Genomic DNA, 19,234 nt, shown 5'->3' with positions numbered 1-19,234 from the left:
CCCTGGATTCTACCTGTGGACTGAGAATCTAGGACTTAGTCCTTCACACCAGGGTAAGGCAGAGGCTGTGAGGCAGGGTCCACTGACGCTGCTCTCCCCATGCAGTTCACAGGGCAGTGCCCCTGTCGGGAAGGCTATGGTGGCCTGACGTGCAGCGCTGCAGCCATCCGCCAGTGTCCAGACCGGACCTATGGAGACGCAGCCGCAGGATGCCGAGGTGTGTGCTCAAAGCCTGGAGGACGCTGAGGCTGAGGGGGCCGAGCACGTGGTGGGCATGTGGTGGGGCGTGTGGGTCTGTAGCAGTGCAGGACATCCCGTAGTGGTGCCTGTGGTATGGGCCTGGGCACCCCTGTGAGTGCACATGCTGCAGCCAGTTGGCGTGGGCTGTAAGCCCCTGAAGCGGGCCTATGCCCCGCTGTCCCTGTGTTCCCATGACATGCTGGTTGCTTTGCTCCCCACTTCCCTGAGAAAGGGAACATTTCCCAGAAGCCATCTCCAGGGCAGCAGCAAGAAGGGGCGGCTGTTTCTTTCCTCTTCATAGAGGGAGGAAGGGAGTCCTGAGGGGAAAGGCTGTCATTTCCCAGGACGCCGGTTTGATGTCACCAGAGGCGCACAGGCCTTCAAGTGTGCAGACGAGATTCCGGCCCCAGCTCTGCCCCTGCCTTGCTGAGTGACTTTGAGGGAGATGCTTCCCCTCTTTAGACTCGGTTTCCTCCTTTGAGGAAGAGGCATGCTGTATTTAACCTCTCTGTCCCTCAGTTGCCTCATCTAGAAGAAGTGGGGAAACAAGAGTGCTAGCTCCCAGAGCGGCATGAAGATCAAATGAGTTAGTGTGTGCGTGACTCTGAGTGGTGCCTGGCACATGGCAGCTGCCAAGTAAGCGTTCGCCTTCACTGCAGCTGTTACCTTGGTTTTTATTCTGGCTGCGACTTCTGTTATTCTAAGTCGTGTAGAGCCTCAGGTCCGACCCCCTTTTCAGGGCTCTCCCCAACAGCTGCGTCTCTCTCTTCCTGACCCCGTCGCTGACTGTCATTTTTCTTGGCCCTAGCCTGTGACTGTGACTTCCGGGGAACTGAGGGCCCAGGCTGCGACAAGGCATCGGGCCGCTGTCTCTGCCGCCCTGGCTTGACCGGGCCCCGCTGTGACCAGTGCCAGCGAGGCTACTGCGACCACTACCCGGTGTGCGTATCCTGCCACCCTTGCTTCCAGGACTATGATGCAACCCTCCGGGAGCAGGCCCTGCGCCTTGGCAGCCTCCGCAATGCCACTGCCAGCCTGTGGTCAGGGCCGGGGCTGGAGGACCCTGGCCTGGCCTCCCGCTTCCTAGATGCACAGAATAAGATTGAGCAGATCCGAGCAGTTCTTAGCAGCGCTGCAGTCACAGAGCAGGAGGTGGCTCAGGTGGCCAGTGCCATCCTCTCCCTCAGGTAATTCACTTTCCCTGCCAAGCACATGGAAGAATTATGCCCCTTGGGTTCCCATACGGGGCACACTGGTCCTTCCTTACATTTATACAGCACATTACCGTTTAAATGCATTTTCATGGCACTGTCTCTTTCAACCATCACAACCGTCCTGTGAGGTTGGTGTCGTTTTGCAGATGAGAAAACAGGCAGAGATGGTGATGTGCCAGAGCCATGTGGCCACGGAAGCGCAGAGCTGGGACTCAGAACACAGCCCAGGAGCCCAAGCCCAGCGCTGTTTCAAGTGCCCAGTGCTGCCCGTGGGAGAGTCAGCTCTGGATTAGTCACCCTGGCGGAGGGCATCCGAGAGGCAGGGGCTCTAAAAATAACTCACATGTGCCTTTGGAATGCAAGTGGTCCCACCCACACCCCCATCCCACCAGCAGAGGCACCTTGTTAGTGAGACTCTGTTCTGGAGCTTCTATAAATTAGCTTGCATTCCCTGAGCACTGGCTTTCTGACGGTGCACAGAGCCATCCAGGTGTGTGAGTGGCAGGGAGGGAAAAGGCAGCCTGACAAGAATGAAAAAGGAGGCTCCATGACTTACAATGAGCTAGAGCTTCTAGCTGGGGGCTCGGCCAAGGCAGTCAAGCAAATATTAGGGTTCATTCATTCATTCTTTTTCTTTCATTCATTCACTTTACATAATTTTAGAGCATCTTTCATGAACCAAGCATTGTACAAGGCATCGGGGCTATTGAAATTAATATGGCATAGTCTTTGCCCTCAAGAAGCTCGCATTGGGGAGAATGACGTATAAATGGTAAACTATAATGTGACGCATGTTTTAACGTGTCATGGCAGGCTTCACAGAGGTGCCTTCTGACCTAAGTCAGATTTGGGCAGTCAGTCCACCGGGTCCAGTAGGTTGGAAACGCAGGCATGGTGGGGCATTCCATGGAACTGCATTCTGTGCCTGATCAAAGCCTAGAGGTGTGGAATGTGAGGCTTGGAGGAGGGAGCTGGTGGTTGGGTTGGTGGAGCTGCAAAGGGCATGGGGAGAGAGGACTCTCTGAGAGCTCAGTGCCCGTGGGCCTGGGAGGAGAACCCTGAGCCTTCTTTGGTGGTGGGGGATGACCAGCTGGCAGCAGTGATGGGGTCTAGATTTTGGAGCTACAGCTGTGCAGGTGGTGGCTGAAGCCAGCCTGTGGAGAGTGAAGGAGGAGAGCATCAGGGCAGTGCTCCTCATGGAAGCCAGGAGCTGGAAGAAGGGGAGGAGAATTGGGAATGTTGGGTCTCAGAAGTCAAGGGAGGAGAGTTTTGTGGCTCCACCCACAGCTGGACAGAGAAAGGTGGTGCTGGCTGCCGACCTCTGTCCCGCGGAAGATGCTTAGCCTGTGGATTCTCTGTTCTGTTGCCTTTGCTCAAGGCCTCTGTTTGTTCTCACTCAGTAGCAGTTTCTCTAAGGGGATGGCAGCTCTGGGGAGGCAAAACTCCTCCTGTATGGTAGTGTAAGCTCCTCTCCCTTTTTAGGCGAACTCTCCAGGGCCTGCAGCCTGATCTGCCCCTAGAGGAGGAAACGTTGTCCCTCCTGGGAGACCTAGAGAGTCTGGACAGAAGCTTCAATGGTCTCCTCTTTATGTATCAGAGGAAGAGGGAGCAGTTTGAAAAAATAAGCAGTGCTGATCCTTCAGGTGAGGAGAGGGGCACCCGGACAGCTCCAGGCATGGGCACTGCCGTGGTCCTGGGCACGCCACCCCCTCTCCCTCCTGCTCCTCCTCCATCTCCGTTCCCCGCTCTTCTCATCCTTCTCGCCGCAGGAGCCTTCCGGATGCTGACCACAGCCTCCAAGCAGTCAGCCCGGGCTGCTCAGCAGGTCTCCGACAGCTCACGCCTTTTGCACCAGCTCAGGGACAGCCGGAGAGAGGCAGAGAGGCTGCAGCAGCAGGCGGGAGGAGGAGGAGGCGCCGGCGGCCCCCAGCTTGAGGCCCTGAGGCTGGAGATGTCTTCCTTGCCTAACCTGACACCTACCTTCAACAAGGTGACTTGGGGCATGGAGTCCCACTTCCTGGAGCCCCTACCCCAGCTTGTCACACACCAACTGCTGCTGCCTGCTTCCCATTAGGGCAGACCTGCCCCTGGGAGAACCCTACTCCCACAGCCATCCTGACCCTTGTGCTGCTCACTGTGAGCTCAGTGGTTGCCAAGGAAACCAGTTTTTGGTGCTCGGTTGTCATGGAGCTGTCTAGCTGTTTCTGGTGCTCGGTTGTCGTGGAGATGTCTGGCTGTTGGTTTCCCAGGTGTGGGGTGGGATTGGTTGTTGAGGGGCTTTGGGTAGCCTCTTTGACACCTGCATCTCTCCACAGCTCTGTGGCAGTTCCAGGCAGATGGCTTGCACCCCAGGATCATGCCCTGGTGAGCTGTGTCCCCAAAACAATGGCACAGCCTGTGGCTCCCACTGCAAAGGTGTCCTTCCCAGGGCCAGTGGGGCCTTCTTGACGGCGGGGCAGGTGGCTAAGCAGCTGCAGGTCTTCAATGCCCAGCTCCAGCAGACCAGGCAGATGGTAAGTGCGGCCGAGGTGTGGTGGGCACACGAGGGAGGAGGCAGACAGAATAGAGCCCCCGGGCAAGTCAGAGTTCCCATTTTACACTAAAGCCCAGAGACGTTAGGCGATCTGCTCAAGGCAGTGTAAACTGCTTTACAGCAAGTGTAAAATAGTTCTTTTTCTTTTATTGGACATCCACATATAAACTGGGTTGGTTACAAATGCTTCCTAGGTAGGTCTTGGCATAGATGTTGAGCCACAGAATCCTGGGGCTGCTGAGACGTTCCCTTGGGGCCTTACCCCTTCTGACCTAAAGTGTGTGTCAACAGATCAGGGCAGCCGAGGAATCTGCCTCACAGATTCAGTCCACTGCCCAGCGCCTGGAGACCCAGATGAGCACCAGCCGCTCCCAGATGGAGGAAGACATCAGACGCACACGGCTCCTCATCCAGCAGGTCCGGGATTTCCTCACAGGTGAGCCTGGGTCCACCACCACCTTGGCTGCTGTTCCACTCCTACCTGTCCCTCATTCCCACATTCAGCCCTCCCTCCCTCCCCGCAGGCCTGCGACACCTTGCTGCAGGCCTCCTCCTCTGTCGGCACCATGGCCATAACCTTCCTGTTCTCCTGTCTGCCCTTCCCCACCTACTCCGCTCCCTCGTGACCCATTCTCATTCTCAACATAACAGCTGAAGTAGCTCTTTTAAAATGTATAAGTCAGATCACATCTCTCTCCTGCTTAAAATCCCTCAGTGGCTTCACCTTGTTGTTGGAGTGAGCTCTCAACTCCTACCATGCCTGCAGAGCCTGGCCTCTGTCCATCTCCTGGGAGTGACCTTGGACTCCTGTCTGCTTTACTCACTGGCTGTCCTTGAACGTCTCAGGCTCTTGCCTGCTTCAAGGGTGTTTATTTGCCCTTTCTCTACCTGGAATCCTCCTTCCAGGGTTGCTGCTTCTTGTCCTCTGGGTCATCTCTCCAGAGAGATGTTCCCTGACTACCTGATCTGCTTGTCCCCTGTCCTCCCCCATTCCCCTTCAGTGTCGTATCTTCCTCTCACTACTCACCCTCATTCAGTTGTCTACAAGTGGATTGTCACTCCACTAGAATGGGAACGCCGGGAGGGCAAGGATGGTTGTCTGTCTTGTTGACCACTGTGTCATCAGGCCAGACACAGAAAGGCGTCTGACATTGGTGGCATGAATAAATGAACCAGATCCCCATCCTCACTGCCCTGGGGAGTGAGGAAGGGCTGAGCAATGGAAAGATCCCTAAACAGGACCCAGGAGACTCGGGTGACATTGGGCAGGCTGCTTTTCTCTTTGCCTCATCTTTTGCTTCTATAAACAGGGATGGTAGTATTTCACAAGTTTATTCTGAGACTCAAATAACTGATATAAAATGTGTTTTGAAAAAGGAAAGGTGCCTCAGGAACAAGAGTTGATATTGTTAGATTTCTGGTTCCTGCCAGGAAATTTGCCTGGCTGGGAGCCCAGTTAATACGAGCCCAGGGCTTGGTGTAATGACAGTGGCTCTTCTTGCTACTATTATAGTGTTTTTGTCCCAGATCGAAAGTCCCCTCCTGAGTGCAGATGGCAGGCCAGAGAGGAACAGGAAAGTTCTTCTGAGGTCTCATGATTTGCATAAGGCCCACACGGGTAGGGGCGGGGGGGGCGGAATGTTACCTGGGGATGTAGGGAGATTGTGCACAGGGGCAGGTCAAGGTGTGGGGCTTAGGCTCATGGATAAGGGAGTCTTACCCCAAGTCAAGTCCAGTGAGACTGAATGGCCATTCATCCTACATTAATGTCAGCCAGGGCTCTGGCCTCAGGGAGTGGGAAGTGGGTCAGAATTCTCTCCTGCTGGGTGCAGCCGAGGCTCACGTGAACAGGCAGGGAGCTGCCAGGCCCCTTTGCTCTCTCTCTTATACTTGTTCTCAAATCAAGTCTTATGATGAGTCCAAGGTCAGAGAGAAGGGCCTGAGAGAGGCCTGGCCCCAGTCAGGGGGACGCAGGAAAATTTTCTGTAGTGGTGGGCTCAGACTCGGGGCTCCAGAGTCCTGGTACAGAAGCCACTGAGCACTGGCTGCTGTTGGATGTAGGGTCATGGTGTGGGAGGGAGAGTTGAAAGTCTGTGGAGGGAGGAAGAAACACCGCCTTTCCCAGTTCTTCAAACAGAATTGACAAAATGAATAGTTAAGGCTTATTAAGTTCTAACTCGGTCCAGGCATTACTCCAAGTGCTTTGCATGTATTACCTCATTTATTCCTGACTACATGAGCTCAGTACTATTATTACTTCCACTTTGCACACAAGTAATCTAGGCACAGAGAGGTTAAGCAACTTGCCTAAAGGCATCCAACTTGGCAGTGGTGCCTGTAGGCTTCAAGCCTAATGGTCTGGCTCTGTCATCCACACCCTATTGCATGACGGCATGGACACACACATGCATACACACATGCGAGCACACACAAGCACACTCTCCGGCCTCTTGCCTTTGCAAATGTTCTTCCTCTCTCTGGATTGTCTCCCCTCTCCCACCTCTGCTGACCGGGCCAGCTCCTGCTCATCCTCTAGGAACCCTCCTAGGCATCCCACCCTCCAGGCAGGCTCCCTGGACCTATCAGATTGTGCTGGGGGCCGCTCCCATGGCCATCCTGGCACTGTGCTTACTCCACTCACTCAAAGCTGTACTTCCTAGTTCACGTGCCTGTCTTCCATTGGATTTCCAGCTCCATAAAGGCAGGGACTGAGTTTAATTTGATCTGTAGGCTCAACTCCTTCCATGCTTTTGCTCAAAGCAGTAAATATTTACTGAGCCCATCCTGAGACCCAGAAGGCCCTGCAACTGAGTGTCATGCAGATTGAGCCTGAGGGTGCAGCTGAAGTGGTGCAGAGTAAAGGAAGGGTCAGATCTAGGTGGGGATGTGCTCATCCCAGAAGGCTTTCTGGGGAAGGTGCATGTGAAGCCTTGTTTTGAGAGTAGGACTCTAGGACACTAGGTTAAGTGAGAGGTTGATGATCTCTGTGAGGATGGTCTTTATGAAACCTTGTTGCTGGGATAAACCCACTTAGTGAAACTCAACCACAGATACACCTTGGGCTCCTGCAGTGTGCTGCTACATGCAAGCCCGAGGGACACAGCAATGAATAAGCATGGCTTCCTCCCTCCAGAGTGTCTTTTCCCGTGGCATGGGACGGGGCAGGGAATGGGATCTGTGTAGCTAGCCAGCATCCTCTAGTTGTAGAGTAAGGCTGGGCCTGGGTCCCCAGAGGAGTTCAGGTCCCAGAGGAAACCATCTGGGTGAGTGGGTGCCCCCCTCCTTAACATAATACCAGTGAAATCTGTAAAAGCAAATTGGGAGAGATGGGGAGGAGATATCATCTCTGTACTTCTGATCTTACTTGCTGGCCCAGAGTTGGTTTGTAACAACTCTTGCGAATAGATTGTTTCATGCTGTATCTTCAGGTTGGGGATTGATATTCCTTTTTCACACGCCAGGAAACTGAGCACAGAGGAGCCACTTGACTTGCCCAGGTGGCTTGAGCAGTAAAACAAGATCTGGACCTGGAGCCCTGTCAATCATTCATTCACTGTACACGCACGAGGACTTCCAAGTGCCAGGCGCCTTGCTGGGGTCTGGGGATGTAACTGTGGACAAAACCCAGTCCCTGCCCTTATAGAGCTTACATTCCAGAGGAAAAGAGACCACAAAGCCAGTCCCATGAGTACAGTGTTTGGCACATGGGTGTGCAAGTGCTGGAGAGAAAGATGAGGCGGGGAGGGAGGGTAAGGTGTGCCGCAGTCTAGGGTGGAGGTTGCAGTTCTAGATGGGATGGCCGTGGTTGGCCTCCCTGTGAAGGTGACATTCCAGCAAAGACCTGATCATTCTTATTTGCTTTTGCAAAAATGAGCCGTCTGGCCTGAGGCGGGGTGGAGGGAGGGGGTCTTTTTGCCAAGGAAGCAGCTCCAGTTTCTGGACACTCTTCCCAATTTAGGGCTGATTGTGGATGTGCTGCAGACATTGTTCAGTACCAGCTGTCTGGCACCACCTCCTTCTACCCAGCCCGCAGCTTCCTGTGGCACCAGACACTTAGTTGCCACAGCTGTGACGACACCCCTCCTCCTCCTCCCTCTGTAGCACGGAGCACAGGACAGTCATCCTCCTACAGCATTCCCAGAAATTCCCAGAGAATAGGCACCTAAGTCTGGTTGAGAGGGGGCAGCAGCCCCTTGGGGCAGCACGGTAGAGGGGCCACCGTGTGTGCCTTCTGTGAGTGCTGCTTAGCCAGGGGAGGCGTCAGACCTTTGGGGAGGCTAGTGGGTTCCCACAATCTAATGCATGGTCGCCTTCCAGACCCTGACACTGATGCAGCCACTATCCAGGAGGTCAGCGAGGCTGTGCTGGCCCTGTGGCTGCCCACAGACTCGGCTACTGTTCTGCAGAAGATGAATGAGATCCAGGCCATTGCAGCCAGGCTCCCCAATGTGGACCTGGTACTCTCCCAGACCAAGCAGGACATTGCAAGGGCCCGCAGACTGCAGGCCGAGGCCGAAGAAGCCAGGTATGGCTTTGAGCCCTGAACTTCTCTCTGCCCAGGACTAGGCTGGCAATTTGCCCCTCAACCCTGTTTCTGGGAAAGGGGTGCAGAGGGCTGGAAGACAGGAGCTTACCATGGTGGGGAGTGGCACACACAGTCCAGAGTGCAGGTTAAACTTAACTTGCATGACTGTGTCTTCTATGTTGGAAACTGTGCCCATAGGGTGTCTCAGGCATAGCGCGAACATTCGTCATGTCTGCCTCGTGGGGTCCTGGGCCGTTAAAGCTGCCGAGTTAGTACTCCCGGTGCTCTTGGTCTTGGCTGGGAAGGGTGTGCTTTTGGACTGGTGTGTGAGTTGAACCACGCATGGATGCACTGTTCACTCATTCTCTGTCTCCTCTCCCTCTTGCTTTTCTCACCCAGGAGCCGAGCCCATGCAGTGGAGGGCCAGGTGGAGGATGTGGTTGGGAACCTGCGGCAGGGCACAGTGGCACTGCAGGAGGCGCAGGACACCATGCAAGGCACCAGCCGCTCCCTTCGGCTTATCCAGGACAGGGTTGCTGAGGTGAGGCGCGATGGCTTCCTCCACCCATATTTGGGAATAAACAGGAAAATTCAGGCACCAGGCATAGAAGATGCCAGAAAGACAATAGATGAAATCTGAGGTGGAGTTCTGGAGGAGGGTGGCACTCCTTTGGGTTGGCTTTGGGCCTTGGAGTTTCTGGTCTTGTGGCTGGGATGCAGAAGGCAGGGGTGGGAGCTGGGCAGTTGCGGTTGTTCTGGTTGGAGAGGGTTTTCACTGCCTGATAAGTTGGAGAAAAAATGGGGATGAACCCCGTACCCATGAGACCCACCACACATGCCAGATCTCCCTCTTTCCACAAAGGTTCAGCAGGTACTGCGGCCAGCAGAAAAGCTGGTGACAAGCATGACCAAGCAGCTGGGTGACTTCTGGACACGGATGGAAGAGCTCCGCCACCAGGCCCGGCAGCAGGGGGCACAGGCAGTCCAGGCCCAGCGGCTTGCGGAAGGTGCCAGCGAGCAGGCAATGAGTGCCCAGAAGGTACAGAGAAGGCAGAGTTAGCTCAGCGATGCACAGCCAGTGAGGGTCCTGAGCAGGAGAGGACTTTGCACACTTTATAAGACCACAAACTCAAAAGCACTTAGAATGACAGAACAGTTTCTGAATGAACCCAAACCTGGCCAAGCATTCCCTTCACTGCCTTAGTATAGCTGGCTCAGGGACATTGGAGATGACCTAGGCCAGTCCCTCTCCCTTTTTTTTTTGAGACGGAGTCTCGCTCTGTCACCAGGCTGGAATGCAATGGTGTGATCTCGGCTCACTGCAACCTCTGCCTCCTGGGTTCAAGTGATTCCTCTGCCTCAGCCTCCCAAGTAGCTGGGACTACAAGTGTGTGCTACCATGCCCAGCTAATTTTTTGTATTTTAGTAGAGACAGGTTTTCACCATGATGGCCATCATGGTCTCAGTTTCCTGACCTCGTGATCTATCAAAGTGCTGGGATATTACAGGCCCTCTCCTTTTACAGATGAGGTGGTAACTTGTTCACGGGCCTAAAACTCATCTACAAAGCAGGCCCCCTGACACTGGATCCAGAGCTTGTCTCTTGGATCCCCAGCCTGGGTAGATGCTCTTTGCTTAACCTAACCTGGGCTCCATGATTGTCAGAATTAGATGAGAGAGAAGAGCAAAGAGCCCATTCTCAGTGCCTCAAGCACACTACCTGCTTCCCCCATGGCCTGGAACATTGGCACTTTCTTTCTTTCTTTTCTTTTTTTGTTTGGGACAGAGTTTCACTTTTGTTGCCCAGGCTGGAGTGCAGTGGCATGATCTCGGCTCACTGAACGTAGGCACTTTCAATCCTGGCATAGCAACCAAGTTGCTATGTATACTATTAAGTGACAGCTTAATATTAACATCCTATGATGTGACTGATGTTGTGCTGGAAGTGAGGTGGGAAATGTCAAGAGCTGGAGATGGGAAGAGGGAAACATGGAAGTTTAGGTCACAGTCTGTGGCTCAGGGGTTTTCACAGGCAAAACCAATGCTATTGGGGGTTCATAGGAGACGCCTTCCCACTGTATGTTGATTTGGGGGTTATTAAGTGCTTTGGCCACAGGTCTTTAGGACCTTGCATGATGACAACGACACTGAGACTGTTCTACCTTTTTCAGGGATTTGACATAATAAAGCAAAAGTATGCTAAGCTGAAGGACCGGTTGGGTCGAAGTCCCATACTGGGTGAGCAGGGTGCCCGGATCCAGAGTGTGAAGACAGAGGCAGAGGAGCTGTTTGGGGAGACCATGGAGATGATGGACAGGATGAAAGGTGAGGGAATGGTTCAGGGGCATGGACTATTGGGCATCCGTGAAGGATGGTCCCACCCAACCCAAGGCTTCTGAAGCCCGTTCTTACTGGAGCCAGCTGTGCTATGGGAGTGAGATCAAACTAGAGTTTTCTGGGCATCTAGTACATATGAGGCTGGGGAATGCAGAGATGTTCCCATGACTTGGCCTGCTCTCAAAAAGCTTGCAATTAATAGGACCATTTTTTCTATTATTGCTAACAATGGGGTCACATTTTCTATTCCTACTGCTTTCTGCTGAAGATGCATAGAACTATATTTAACAGGATGAGGTGGTCTCTGATAGGGTTTGAATAATAAGAGCTCGGGGTTCAGAGGGTAAATAATTTGAGAGAGATATATTCAGTGAGGGTAAGAAAAGAAGATTTGAGATGGGCCTGGAAGGATATGAAGGCTGGGAAGAAGCTCTAGGAAGAGGAGGGACATTAGCACAAGGGTATTGGAACGGAACAGGTGAGTTCTGACACAGGGACAAGAGAGGAGGGTTGCTGAGGAGCTGGTCAGTAAGGAGCGGCCTGGGGTCAGCACGACCTGTCCCTGTGCCTGGCTTCCAGTGTGAGGATGAAGAGCGGAGATAGCTCTGAAGGCAGTAGGGCACATCCAAGGGTTTTGAATATGACAGAGACATAATGAAAGTAGCTTTTGAAAGGGTTCCAAAGATTCCTCAGGAAGGAGAACAGGGCTCCTGGGAAGTAGAGCCGTCTCTAAGATACGATAATGGGGTCGCTGGACTGGCGTGTTCAGTGAAAGCCACAGACAGAGTTTCTCCGAATTGCAGCACAAGTGTTTGGCAGAAGTCTCGTTGGGTAGCCAGGTGGGCACCACATAAAAGGTTGGGCTGGTGGGTTGGTGATGAATAAACCTGAGGCCATGGCCAGCCTCGCCCAGCGGTGGGGCGACAGGAGCTGACGTAGGGGAAGGGGCCAGCGGCTAAGTCAGCGCTTTTCCTTGCCCTGCTCATCTAGTACTTTGTGTGAAGATAAAGAATTTGTTTATCAAGTCTCCGGACAACAGATAATTAAGACACCACGTAACAGAATCAGTATTCTAAGGCAACAGCAAAAGTCCAGCAGGATGGACTGAAACTAACAAATGAAATGAAATAAGGAGAAAAGTAACTTCCTGCTCTGGCCTTGTTTGGGCTTAAACCCACATGTAGAGCTCAGGTGAAGCCTGGCTTCTCAGTGGCTAATGCCACTGCAAACCACTTTATTACTGGTAAGTGACGAGCAAATATGAGTTGTTACTCACCTGAAAAAGACCCAAGAGTTTTGAGTAACTACAAGCTTGTTATAAGCCAGCAATGCTTGCTGCATCCCAAAGAGCTAACCAACACAAAGCAACACAAAGTGAAGGGAGTAATAGCTTGGGGTGATGGTAAGACAATTTTTTTTTTTTTTTTTGAGGCAGAGTCTTGCTCTGTTGCCCAGGCTGGAGTACAGTGGCATGATCGCTACTCACTGCAATCTCCACCTCCTGGGTTCAAGCGATTCTCCTGCCTCAGCCTCCTGAGCAGCTGGGATTACAGGCACACACTACCACACCTGGCTAATTTTTGTATTTTTAGTAGCAATGGGGTTTCACCATGTTGGTCAGGCTGGTCTTGAACGCCTGACCTCGTGATCTGCCCGCCTCGGCCTCCCAAAATGCTGGGATTACAGGCATGAGCCACCGCGCCTGGCCGAAGGTAAGACTATTTAGCAGCTGGCGAGGCGTGCCACTAACCAGAAAAGACTTAGGTTGTAGCTTTGGAACAGGAATGCACGTGCTTGCAGGAATTTACCTTTAGTTGCAGGAAAATGGGGGAAGATCACGTGTTGACCAGGGGTGGGAGGCGGGTTGAGGGTGGGTACCAGGGAACAGAATGGTGGCTATTTAACAACCGCTATGGCCATGTTTAAATATTTTATCAACCTGTGAGTTCATATGGGTATCTACTGGCTGAGTGTCAACCCAATAATAACACTGTTACACTCTGCTGATAGGATCTCGGCTGGGGGATGGTGTTCAAGTGATGGCTACTACATCTTTAGAAGGGATATTGACAAACCGGCAACCATCATGGGGAGAGTGACCAGGCTGGAACACAGCAATTCTATCATATGAGGAATAGGTGAAAAGACTGGAGATATTTAACCTGGAGACAATAAAGCCTCAGAAATGTGAAGGGTTCCATGTGAGAACAGAGAAGGTACATTGTTACACACCCAGGACACAAACCTGGGACAAGAGGTGGAAGCAAGAGGCAGTCAGATTGTGGCTTCATGAGAAGATGATTTTTTTCATAACTAGAGCTGCCTAAAATTGGAACTTTGTGAGGCAGTGCCTGCTTCCTTCCTATTCCTGAAAAGTTCAGGCTGAGGCGGGGTACCAGCTCTCATAGATGTGACAGAGGGACTCCTGCCTACTGGGGGAAGGCTGGACAGAGTCACTTACAGAGTTCTTCAAACCTCCATGCATCATCTGGTGGAGGTATGGAGAATGAACTGGAGGAGGAGGGCTAGATTTATCTGGAGCGGCATTTTGGGGAGGGAAAGTGAGGAGGAATTCTGGTCACCCATCCAGCTTTTTTGTCAAGGTGCCCACTTGAGGATCATTGGTGGGATGGCAGCTGTCTGAGTCCAGCAGCACTGGGTTGCTAATCTTGGTGTCTGTGGCCTCCCTCATTAGCCTGGGACGACTGAGCCCAGAGGATCAGGGACCCAGGGATAATAATGAATGGGGGCCTGCTGGGTTTGGCCCCTGCCAGGTTTCTAAGCATGCGAAACGGGCTGGAGAGGCATGAAGCTGGAGGGGCACCACTGCCTTAGAGGCCAGATTTCTCTGGTGGGGATTCCTCTGCACGTGCTACCTCCAGTTAGCAGGAGGGGAAGGAAGGGCTGGGAGTCTTTGGGAGTCTCACCATCGATTCCTCCTCCTGCTGCTGTTCCATTTGCCTTAGAAATGGAGTCGGAGCTGCTGCGAGGCAGTGAAGCCATCATGCTGCGCTCAGCAGACCTGACAGGACTGGAGAAGCGTGTGGAGCAGATCCGTGACCACATCAACGGGCGCGTGCTCTATTACGCCACCTGCAAATGATGCTACAGCTTCCAGCCCCTTGCCCCACTCATCTGCCCCCTTTGCTTTTGGTTGAGGGCAGACTGGGTTGGAATGCTTTACGTCTCCAGGAGACTTTCATGCAGCCTAAAGCCCCGCCTGGACCACCCTTGGTGTGCAGCTATTAAGATTACCCTGGGCTACAGCTGAGCCTAAGCCAATGGGACGGTTACACTTGACCGACGGAGATGGTGGCGACTGGGATGCCACTGTAACTAAAAGCTCTCAAGTTTTAATTGGGCAGTATCCCAACTAAAGGAAGATGGGCTGGGTAGTATCCCCTGCCTTTAGTTCTTCACTGGGGCAGAATCCTGGACCAAACACAAAAACTTAACGAAAGTGATGTGGAAATGAAAAGCCCAATAAAAATCTTTGGAAAAGAGCCTGGAGGTTCAATGAGGAAAAACAGCCTGTCTCCTCACTGGGTAGACTCCTGCTACTGTTTCTGCCTCCCGTTTGGGGTTCATGGGGCCTCTTCTGTTCAAGTCCATAGTCTGCTCTCTTCTGTTCCACCTGGCTTGCTGGACACCCAGATTTAGGGAGTCTGGACTCCTCTTCCTAAGAACCTGATGGAGCCTATCCTTGAGAGACCAGACAAGCAGTTTTCATCTTTAAGCAGCGATTCAACAGGTGGGGAAACAGAAATCCAGGGAAGGGAAGGAAAGTCCAAATTCACACATCTTCCAGAGGCAGGACTAAGACTAGAATCTGTGTCTCTTGGGATCTTAAATAGAAGTTGTAAATGGATATGTGTGGCAGGTGGGGTAGAGGTGATCTGGAATAGCGTGGACATTTTTGTGTTAACTGTGGCCCAAGCAGGCACTGTGCTAGACATTTTATCTACATTAACTTCTTGATCATTGTTATTTTAATTATTTATTGGCCACTAGGCTGGGCACATCAACTGCATCATTTCACGAGGCAGGCGGCACTGCTATTCCCATTGGATAAGTGAGGAAACCAAGGCACAAAAGGCTGAGTAACTTATCCAAGGTCACAGATATGGCAGGTCGGGGCATAGCTGGGGGTCAAACTCAGGCTCATGTAATGTGGCCATTTAGAGAATGGCTGCTAAAGCCAGACTGCCTGGGTTCTAACAGAACCTGCCCCAAGAGGTTGTTGTGAGAAGTAATGAGTCCATGGTGTAACTCATGTCCCTGGGTGCCTGTAGCACTGTATGTGCTGCTGTGTGTACTTCAGCTGCAACTGCTGGTTCCTTGCTGACCGCAGCCATCCATGCACTCTGCACTCCAGACATGCTCAGAAGTCCCTGAACTACTCCTAACTTTGAAAGAACCAAATAAAGCCTCATAGAGAAAAATAAGTCCATTTTATTGAGCACAACACTGAGCATGAAGCTGGAGGGGTGGAGGGCGAGAAAACTGGGGAAGGACAAGAACAGTGCACCGGACTTTCAAGGAGAGAAAGGGGAACAGAGGCAGGATTAGAACTCCTGGCAGACATTAAAATAGTCAACTTCCAATGTTAACTCAATGGGGTGTGTGCACGAGGGCATGTGGTCAGGGTAAGAATTCCTTGCAGCCCTTACTCATGAATTTCTTTCTATTCCACTTTGGAGGGTGTGGCACTGCTTTTAGATTGAGGCAGGGAGAGGGGCCAGAAGTGTGCCTGGAGCAGGCTGGCTGGGTCTCAGCTCGCTTGGGAGCTAATCCTGAAGTTAAGGATTAGAACTTGAAGAGCTCACAGGCAGACCACCATGGGGAGCTGCCTGTCATTCATGCAGATGGGCAGGCAACGACATTAATGAGCCCAATCTGGCCAAGAGGATGGAGACTGGAGAGGTGGGAGTGAGTGTGTGCAGTGTGGGAGTCTGGGAAGATGCTCCATTATGGCTTTGCTTGGAGAAGGTGACACAGCCTGGCCAGCCCATTAAGCTTTTCACGACAAACAGCACAGACCCGGGCGAGAGCTATCTACGTACATTGCACAGAGCCACGGCACGTAGGGTGTGGGGGCATAGAGCAGGCAGGTCAGGGAGACCTGGAAGCTGGCAGGCACCGCTCCTCCTGCCCATGCCTTGGGGCTCCCTCCTGGGCGTCCTGTGAGGGGCTGCCCCCGTGGCAGCAGGCTGGTGCTTCTGGCCAGAAGCCACTCCTGCTAGGCTCTGCTCTACTTGCTCTGCCTTCCTCCCTCTGCCACATAGACACCAGGTTTGAAAGAGCAGAGGAGCTGAACATCTCTCCTGCGAGGGAAAGGGGTTCAGAGTGAGGGCGGGGCTGCCACCTCAGACCCCACCACTCACACTGTGGCATGGAGTTCTCTTCTGCGACAGAAGCTCTCCCCAAGCCTCACACTGTGACCCTCCTCACCTGAAAATTACAGTGACACAGGCACAGGCTCCAGAGATCACATGATGAGACAGACTCCAGTCTGCCCTGCCCGGCAGTGGGAGCTGCCGCTGGTTTTAACTGGTACCATGACCTCCGATTTGAAGTTCCTAGAAAGGAAATGAAGCAACGACCTTTGAAGTATTTGAGGGGAGCAGAAGCACTGGTAGGGCAGGGCAGAGGTGGTAGTTCTCTGTGCCTGTCCCATCCACTCAGCTCTCCCCTCATGAGGTTCAGAAAGTTCAAGACACTGCAGAAAAGATAAAGACAACCAAGCTCCCCTTACCCTTCCTCCTCCAAAGCACAGAGGCCCTGGAAACTGGAGGAATCTGATGCTCACCACTTGCACATACCCAGTTTTCTGTGGGCTTTTATCATCTCTGTTGCTTCACTAACCATTTACAGCACCTCTGAGGCAGGCTGAGCGGGTAAATAGACTTCAAATCAACCCATTTTACAGATGAGCAAACTAGAAGCAGAGACATTCACTGACTTGCCAATGGCCTCACAGCTAGGAAGTGATGGGGACAGGGCTGGAAGCATTTTCCTCGCCCCCTGATCCAGAGCTCACCCCACCCTATAGAGCTGCCTGTGAGTAAGAGAGGCCTTTTGTCCATTTTCTTTCTGTCCTGTTGCCTGCTTGCTTTCAGGCCCAAGCTGGAGCTCCATCTTTGGCTGAAAATACGTACTGTTTTTTATTGGCCTTTTTGAGGAGTGTGGGCTCAGAGCAATAGGAGGACTTCTCTTTGCTTCCAATGTTCAGGCAGCTGGAGCAGCAGCCACAGGGCCCGGCAGCCAGGGACCCCTGATGCATGGGCACCAGGCTGCTGCTGATGCGGAGAGAGCCATTGACCAGGCAGTTGAGGGACCTGCCACCCGGGGCAGGGGGCCGGCGGCCATGCTGGCAGGGCACTCGGGTCAGAGCAGGGAGTGCTACGCTCTGGTCCAGGACAGGTGCCTCAGTGATGGTGATCTCAGGGGAGCTGGGTCTGGAGGCTTCTGAGGCTTGCACTTCAGGTGGCGTGTTCTCCACCTCTGGGCGGACACCCGGGCTGTGCAGGTTCATATGTAGCTTCCTCATGTGGTGCACCACAGCTGCTGCATTGAAGGCTTGCTAAGGAGACACAAGAGCAGCCTCTGGCCTTCTGGAACCTCAGAGAGCCTCAGGGCCTAAGCTTTCCCTTTGCCTGTGGCCTCTTGAAACCTGTGTGCCCACTTCTCATTTCAGAGAGGGTACAGGGAGTTCTAGTGCCTTCTGGGACATCCCAAAGAAAGTCCTTATGTCAGCCCCCACCAGCCCAGCCTCCAGGGGCCCAGAGCAGCCTGCCCACCCCCTGGAGAGGACAGCTCACCCTCCACTTGCTCTTAGCAAAGTTCTTCTGGATCTGGAGGCTGACTGACGGGTAGATGTCCCGGTGGAGGGCTGTGTTCCCATCAATCCTGTGGATGTAAGAGGGGACACCTGGCTACTGGGTGGGTATGGACACTCAGCCAGGGGACGGGCAGGGTGCCTGCAGGTCCAGGTGAGAGCTGGGTAGAGTGTGCAGAGCAAGGGCAGCCCAGAACAAGAAAGGGCTGCAACCAGGGCTCCTGTCCCCCGGGTCAGGTCACAGTGGGCTTTAGCTTTGAAAAAATCAACAACTTTTAGAGCAGGGTCAACAAGCTACAGCCTACAGGCCACATCTACCCATTGGCTGTTTTTGTAAATGAGGTTTTATGGGGGGACAGCAGTGTCCACTAATTCAGGTATTGTTGGTGGCTCCTTTTGCACTGTGACAGCAGGGTTGAGTAGCTGCCATAAAGACAGTATCACCAGCAAAGCCTAACATATTTACTATCTGCTGCTTTATAGAAAAAGTTTATTGGAGCCAGCGTCACAGGACACTAGGTTATTCACCATCCCTTAGCTCAAAACCTTGCCTAGAACCCACCTCCTCCTGGAAGCCTTCCTCCATAAGGCCATCTGGTACAGTGTGCCCCTTTTCTATCTCCTTAGCCTCTTATTCACTGGTCTGCAGTGTTCCTCAGTCACCTGCTGTGTGCATAGTACAATGCCAACTACTAACGAATCTCAAGAAGTAAGAGACATGGCCCTGACCCCTAGGAGCTTACGGTCTAGGTGTGGGGTGTTGTTCATGCTGTGGACTACAGTGATGCATGGTCAGCTGTGTGACTATAAAGAGAAGTGGGAATTGGGGAGGTTGGCATGGGCTGCACGGATCAGGGGCTTCAGGGAAGGGCACAGACTGAGCTGGATCCTGAAGGATGGCTACGTACAGGGCAAGAGGCAGGACATTCTAGGTGGTGGGAATGATCTGCTCCAATGTACAGTTAAGAAAGAGCTTGTTATGCAGGGTAAGGGATGGCAGGGAGACAAGTATAGCTCCCAGGCCTATCTGGACAGAGAAGGTATGCTGGGGATCCTGGGAAAAGAGGCTGGAGATAAAGGGTCAGGCCAGATTAGGGACAACTAGAAAGACAAAGGAGGTAGGCTATCCAGGCTTGCTGGGGTAGGAAGTGAGGAGCTACTGTACATGGAGTCAGGGAGAACATGAAAAAGTATTTTAAGATTTCTTTTCCTATTTTGCCAATTGGTTGCTTTGCAATTGTTTTAAATCATTTCACCTGGAATAGTTATTGATCCCTGAGTAAAACAAAGCTCTTAAGGACAGGATGGAGTTTCCCATTCCTGCGCACCTCTTGAGTAACTAGTCCTGAGCACTGCACCCTGTCCCAGTGCTGAATGACAGCGCTCGGCTGCACCTGCCTTCCGCACTTGAGCAGACAACTCAGCTGCTACCCTTGCATCCGAACCTGCTCCACCCAATGCTGTTTGAATCTCCACCTGGGCCTCATGAACGATGGCGTGGTCCTTGCTCATCGTGACATTACATGGATCAGGGCAAGCAGATTCTG

At 52.8% G+C, this 19,234-nt stretch overlaps 2 protein-coding genes across 4 annotated transcripts in view; one reads left to right on the top strand and one right to left on the bottom strand.

Moving 5' to 3' along the window:
• LAMB3 (laminin subunit beta 3) overlaps nucleotides 1-14,376 on the top strand; it is a 45,026-nt gene extending 30,650 nt beyond the window's left edge. The window contains exons 13-23 of the mRNA XM_017525548.2: nucleotides 106-217; nucleotides 1,049-1,427; nucleotides 2,937-3,097; nucleotides 3,224-3,444; nucleotides 3,770-3,967; nucleotides 4,279-4,423; nucleotides 8,305-8,512; nucleotides 8,912-9,053; nucleotides 9,375-9,551; nucleotides 10,684-10,837; nucleotides 13,816-14,376. Of these exons, the coding sequence (XP_017381037.1) occupies nucleotides 106-217; nucleotides 1,049-1,427; nucleotides 2,937-3,097; nucleotides 3,224-3,444; nucleotides 3,770-3,967; nucleotides 4,279-4,423; nucleotides 8,305-8,512; nucleotides 8,912-9,053; nucleotides 9,375-9,551; nucleotides 10,684-10,837; nucleotides 13,816-13,952 (2,034 nt within the window). The 3' untranslated portion in view covers nucleotides 13,953-14,376. The remainder of the gene's footprint in view (nucleotides 1-105; nucleotides 218-1,048; nucleotides 1,428-2,936; nucleotides 3,098-3,223; nucleotides 3,445-3,769; nucleotides 3,968-4,278; nucleotides 4,424-8,304; nucleotides 8,513-8,911; nucleotides 9,054-9,374; nucleotides 9,552-10,683; nucleotides 10,838-13,815) is intronic.
• Nucleotides 14,377-15,281: 905 nt separating this feature from the next.
• CAMK1G (calcium/calmodulin dependent protein kinase IG) overlaps nucleotides 15,282-19,234 on the bottom strand; it is a 31,166-nt gene continuing 27,213 nt past the window's right edge. For all 3 annotated transcript variants that reach the window (XM_017525551.2, XM_017525552.2, XM_017525550.2), the window contains exons 10-13: nucleotides 17,671-17,758; nucleotides 17,008-17,432; nucleotides 16,301-16,428; nucleotides 15,282-16,173 (exon numbers count right to left, since the gene is read on the bottom strand). In XM_017525551.2, coding sequence (XP_017381040.1) covers nucleotides 16,338-16,428; nucleotides 17,008-17,432; nucleotides 17,671-17,758 — 604 coding nt within the window. In that variant the 3' untranslated portion in view covers nucleotides 15,282-16,173; nucleotides 16,301-16,337. The remainder of the gene's footprint in view (nucleotides 16,174-16,300; nucleotides 16,429-17,007; nucleotides 17,433-17,670; nucleotides 17,759-19,234) is intronic.

Source organism: Cebus imitator, unplaced genomic scaffold, assembly GCF_001604975.1.
Source record: "Cebus imitator isolate Cc_AM_T3 unplaced genomic scaffold, Cebus_imitator-1.0 Scaffold38, whole genome shotgun sequence".
Taxonomy (NCBI): domain Eukaryota; kingdom Metazoa; phylum Chordata; class Mammalia; order Primates; family Cebidae; genus Cebus; species Cebus imitator.
This window is presented reverse-complemented; position numbering and strand designations above follow the sequence as displayed.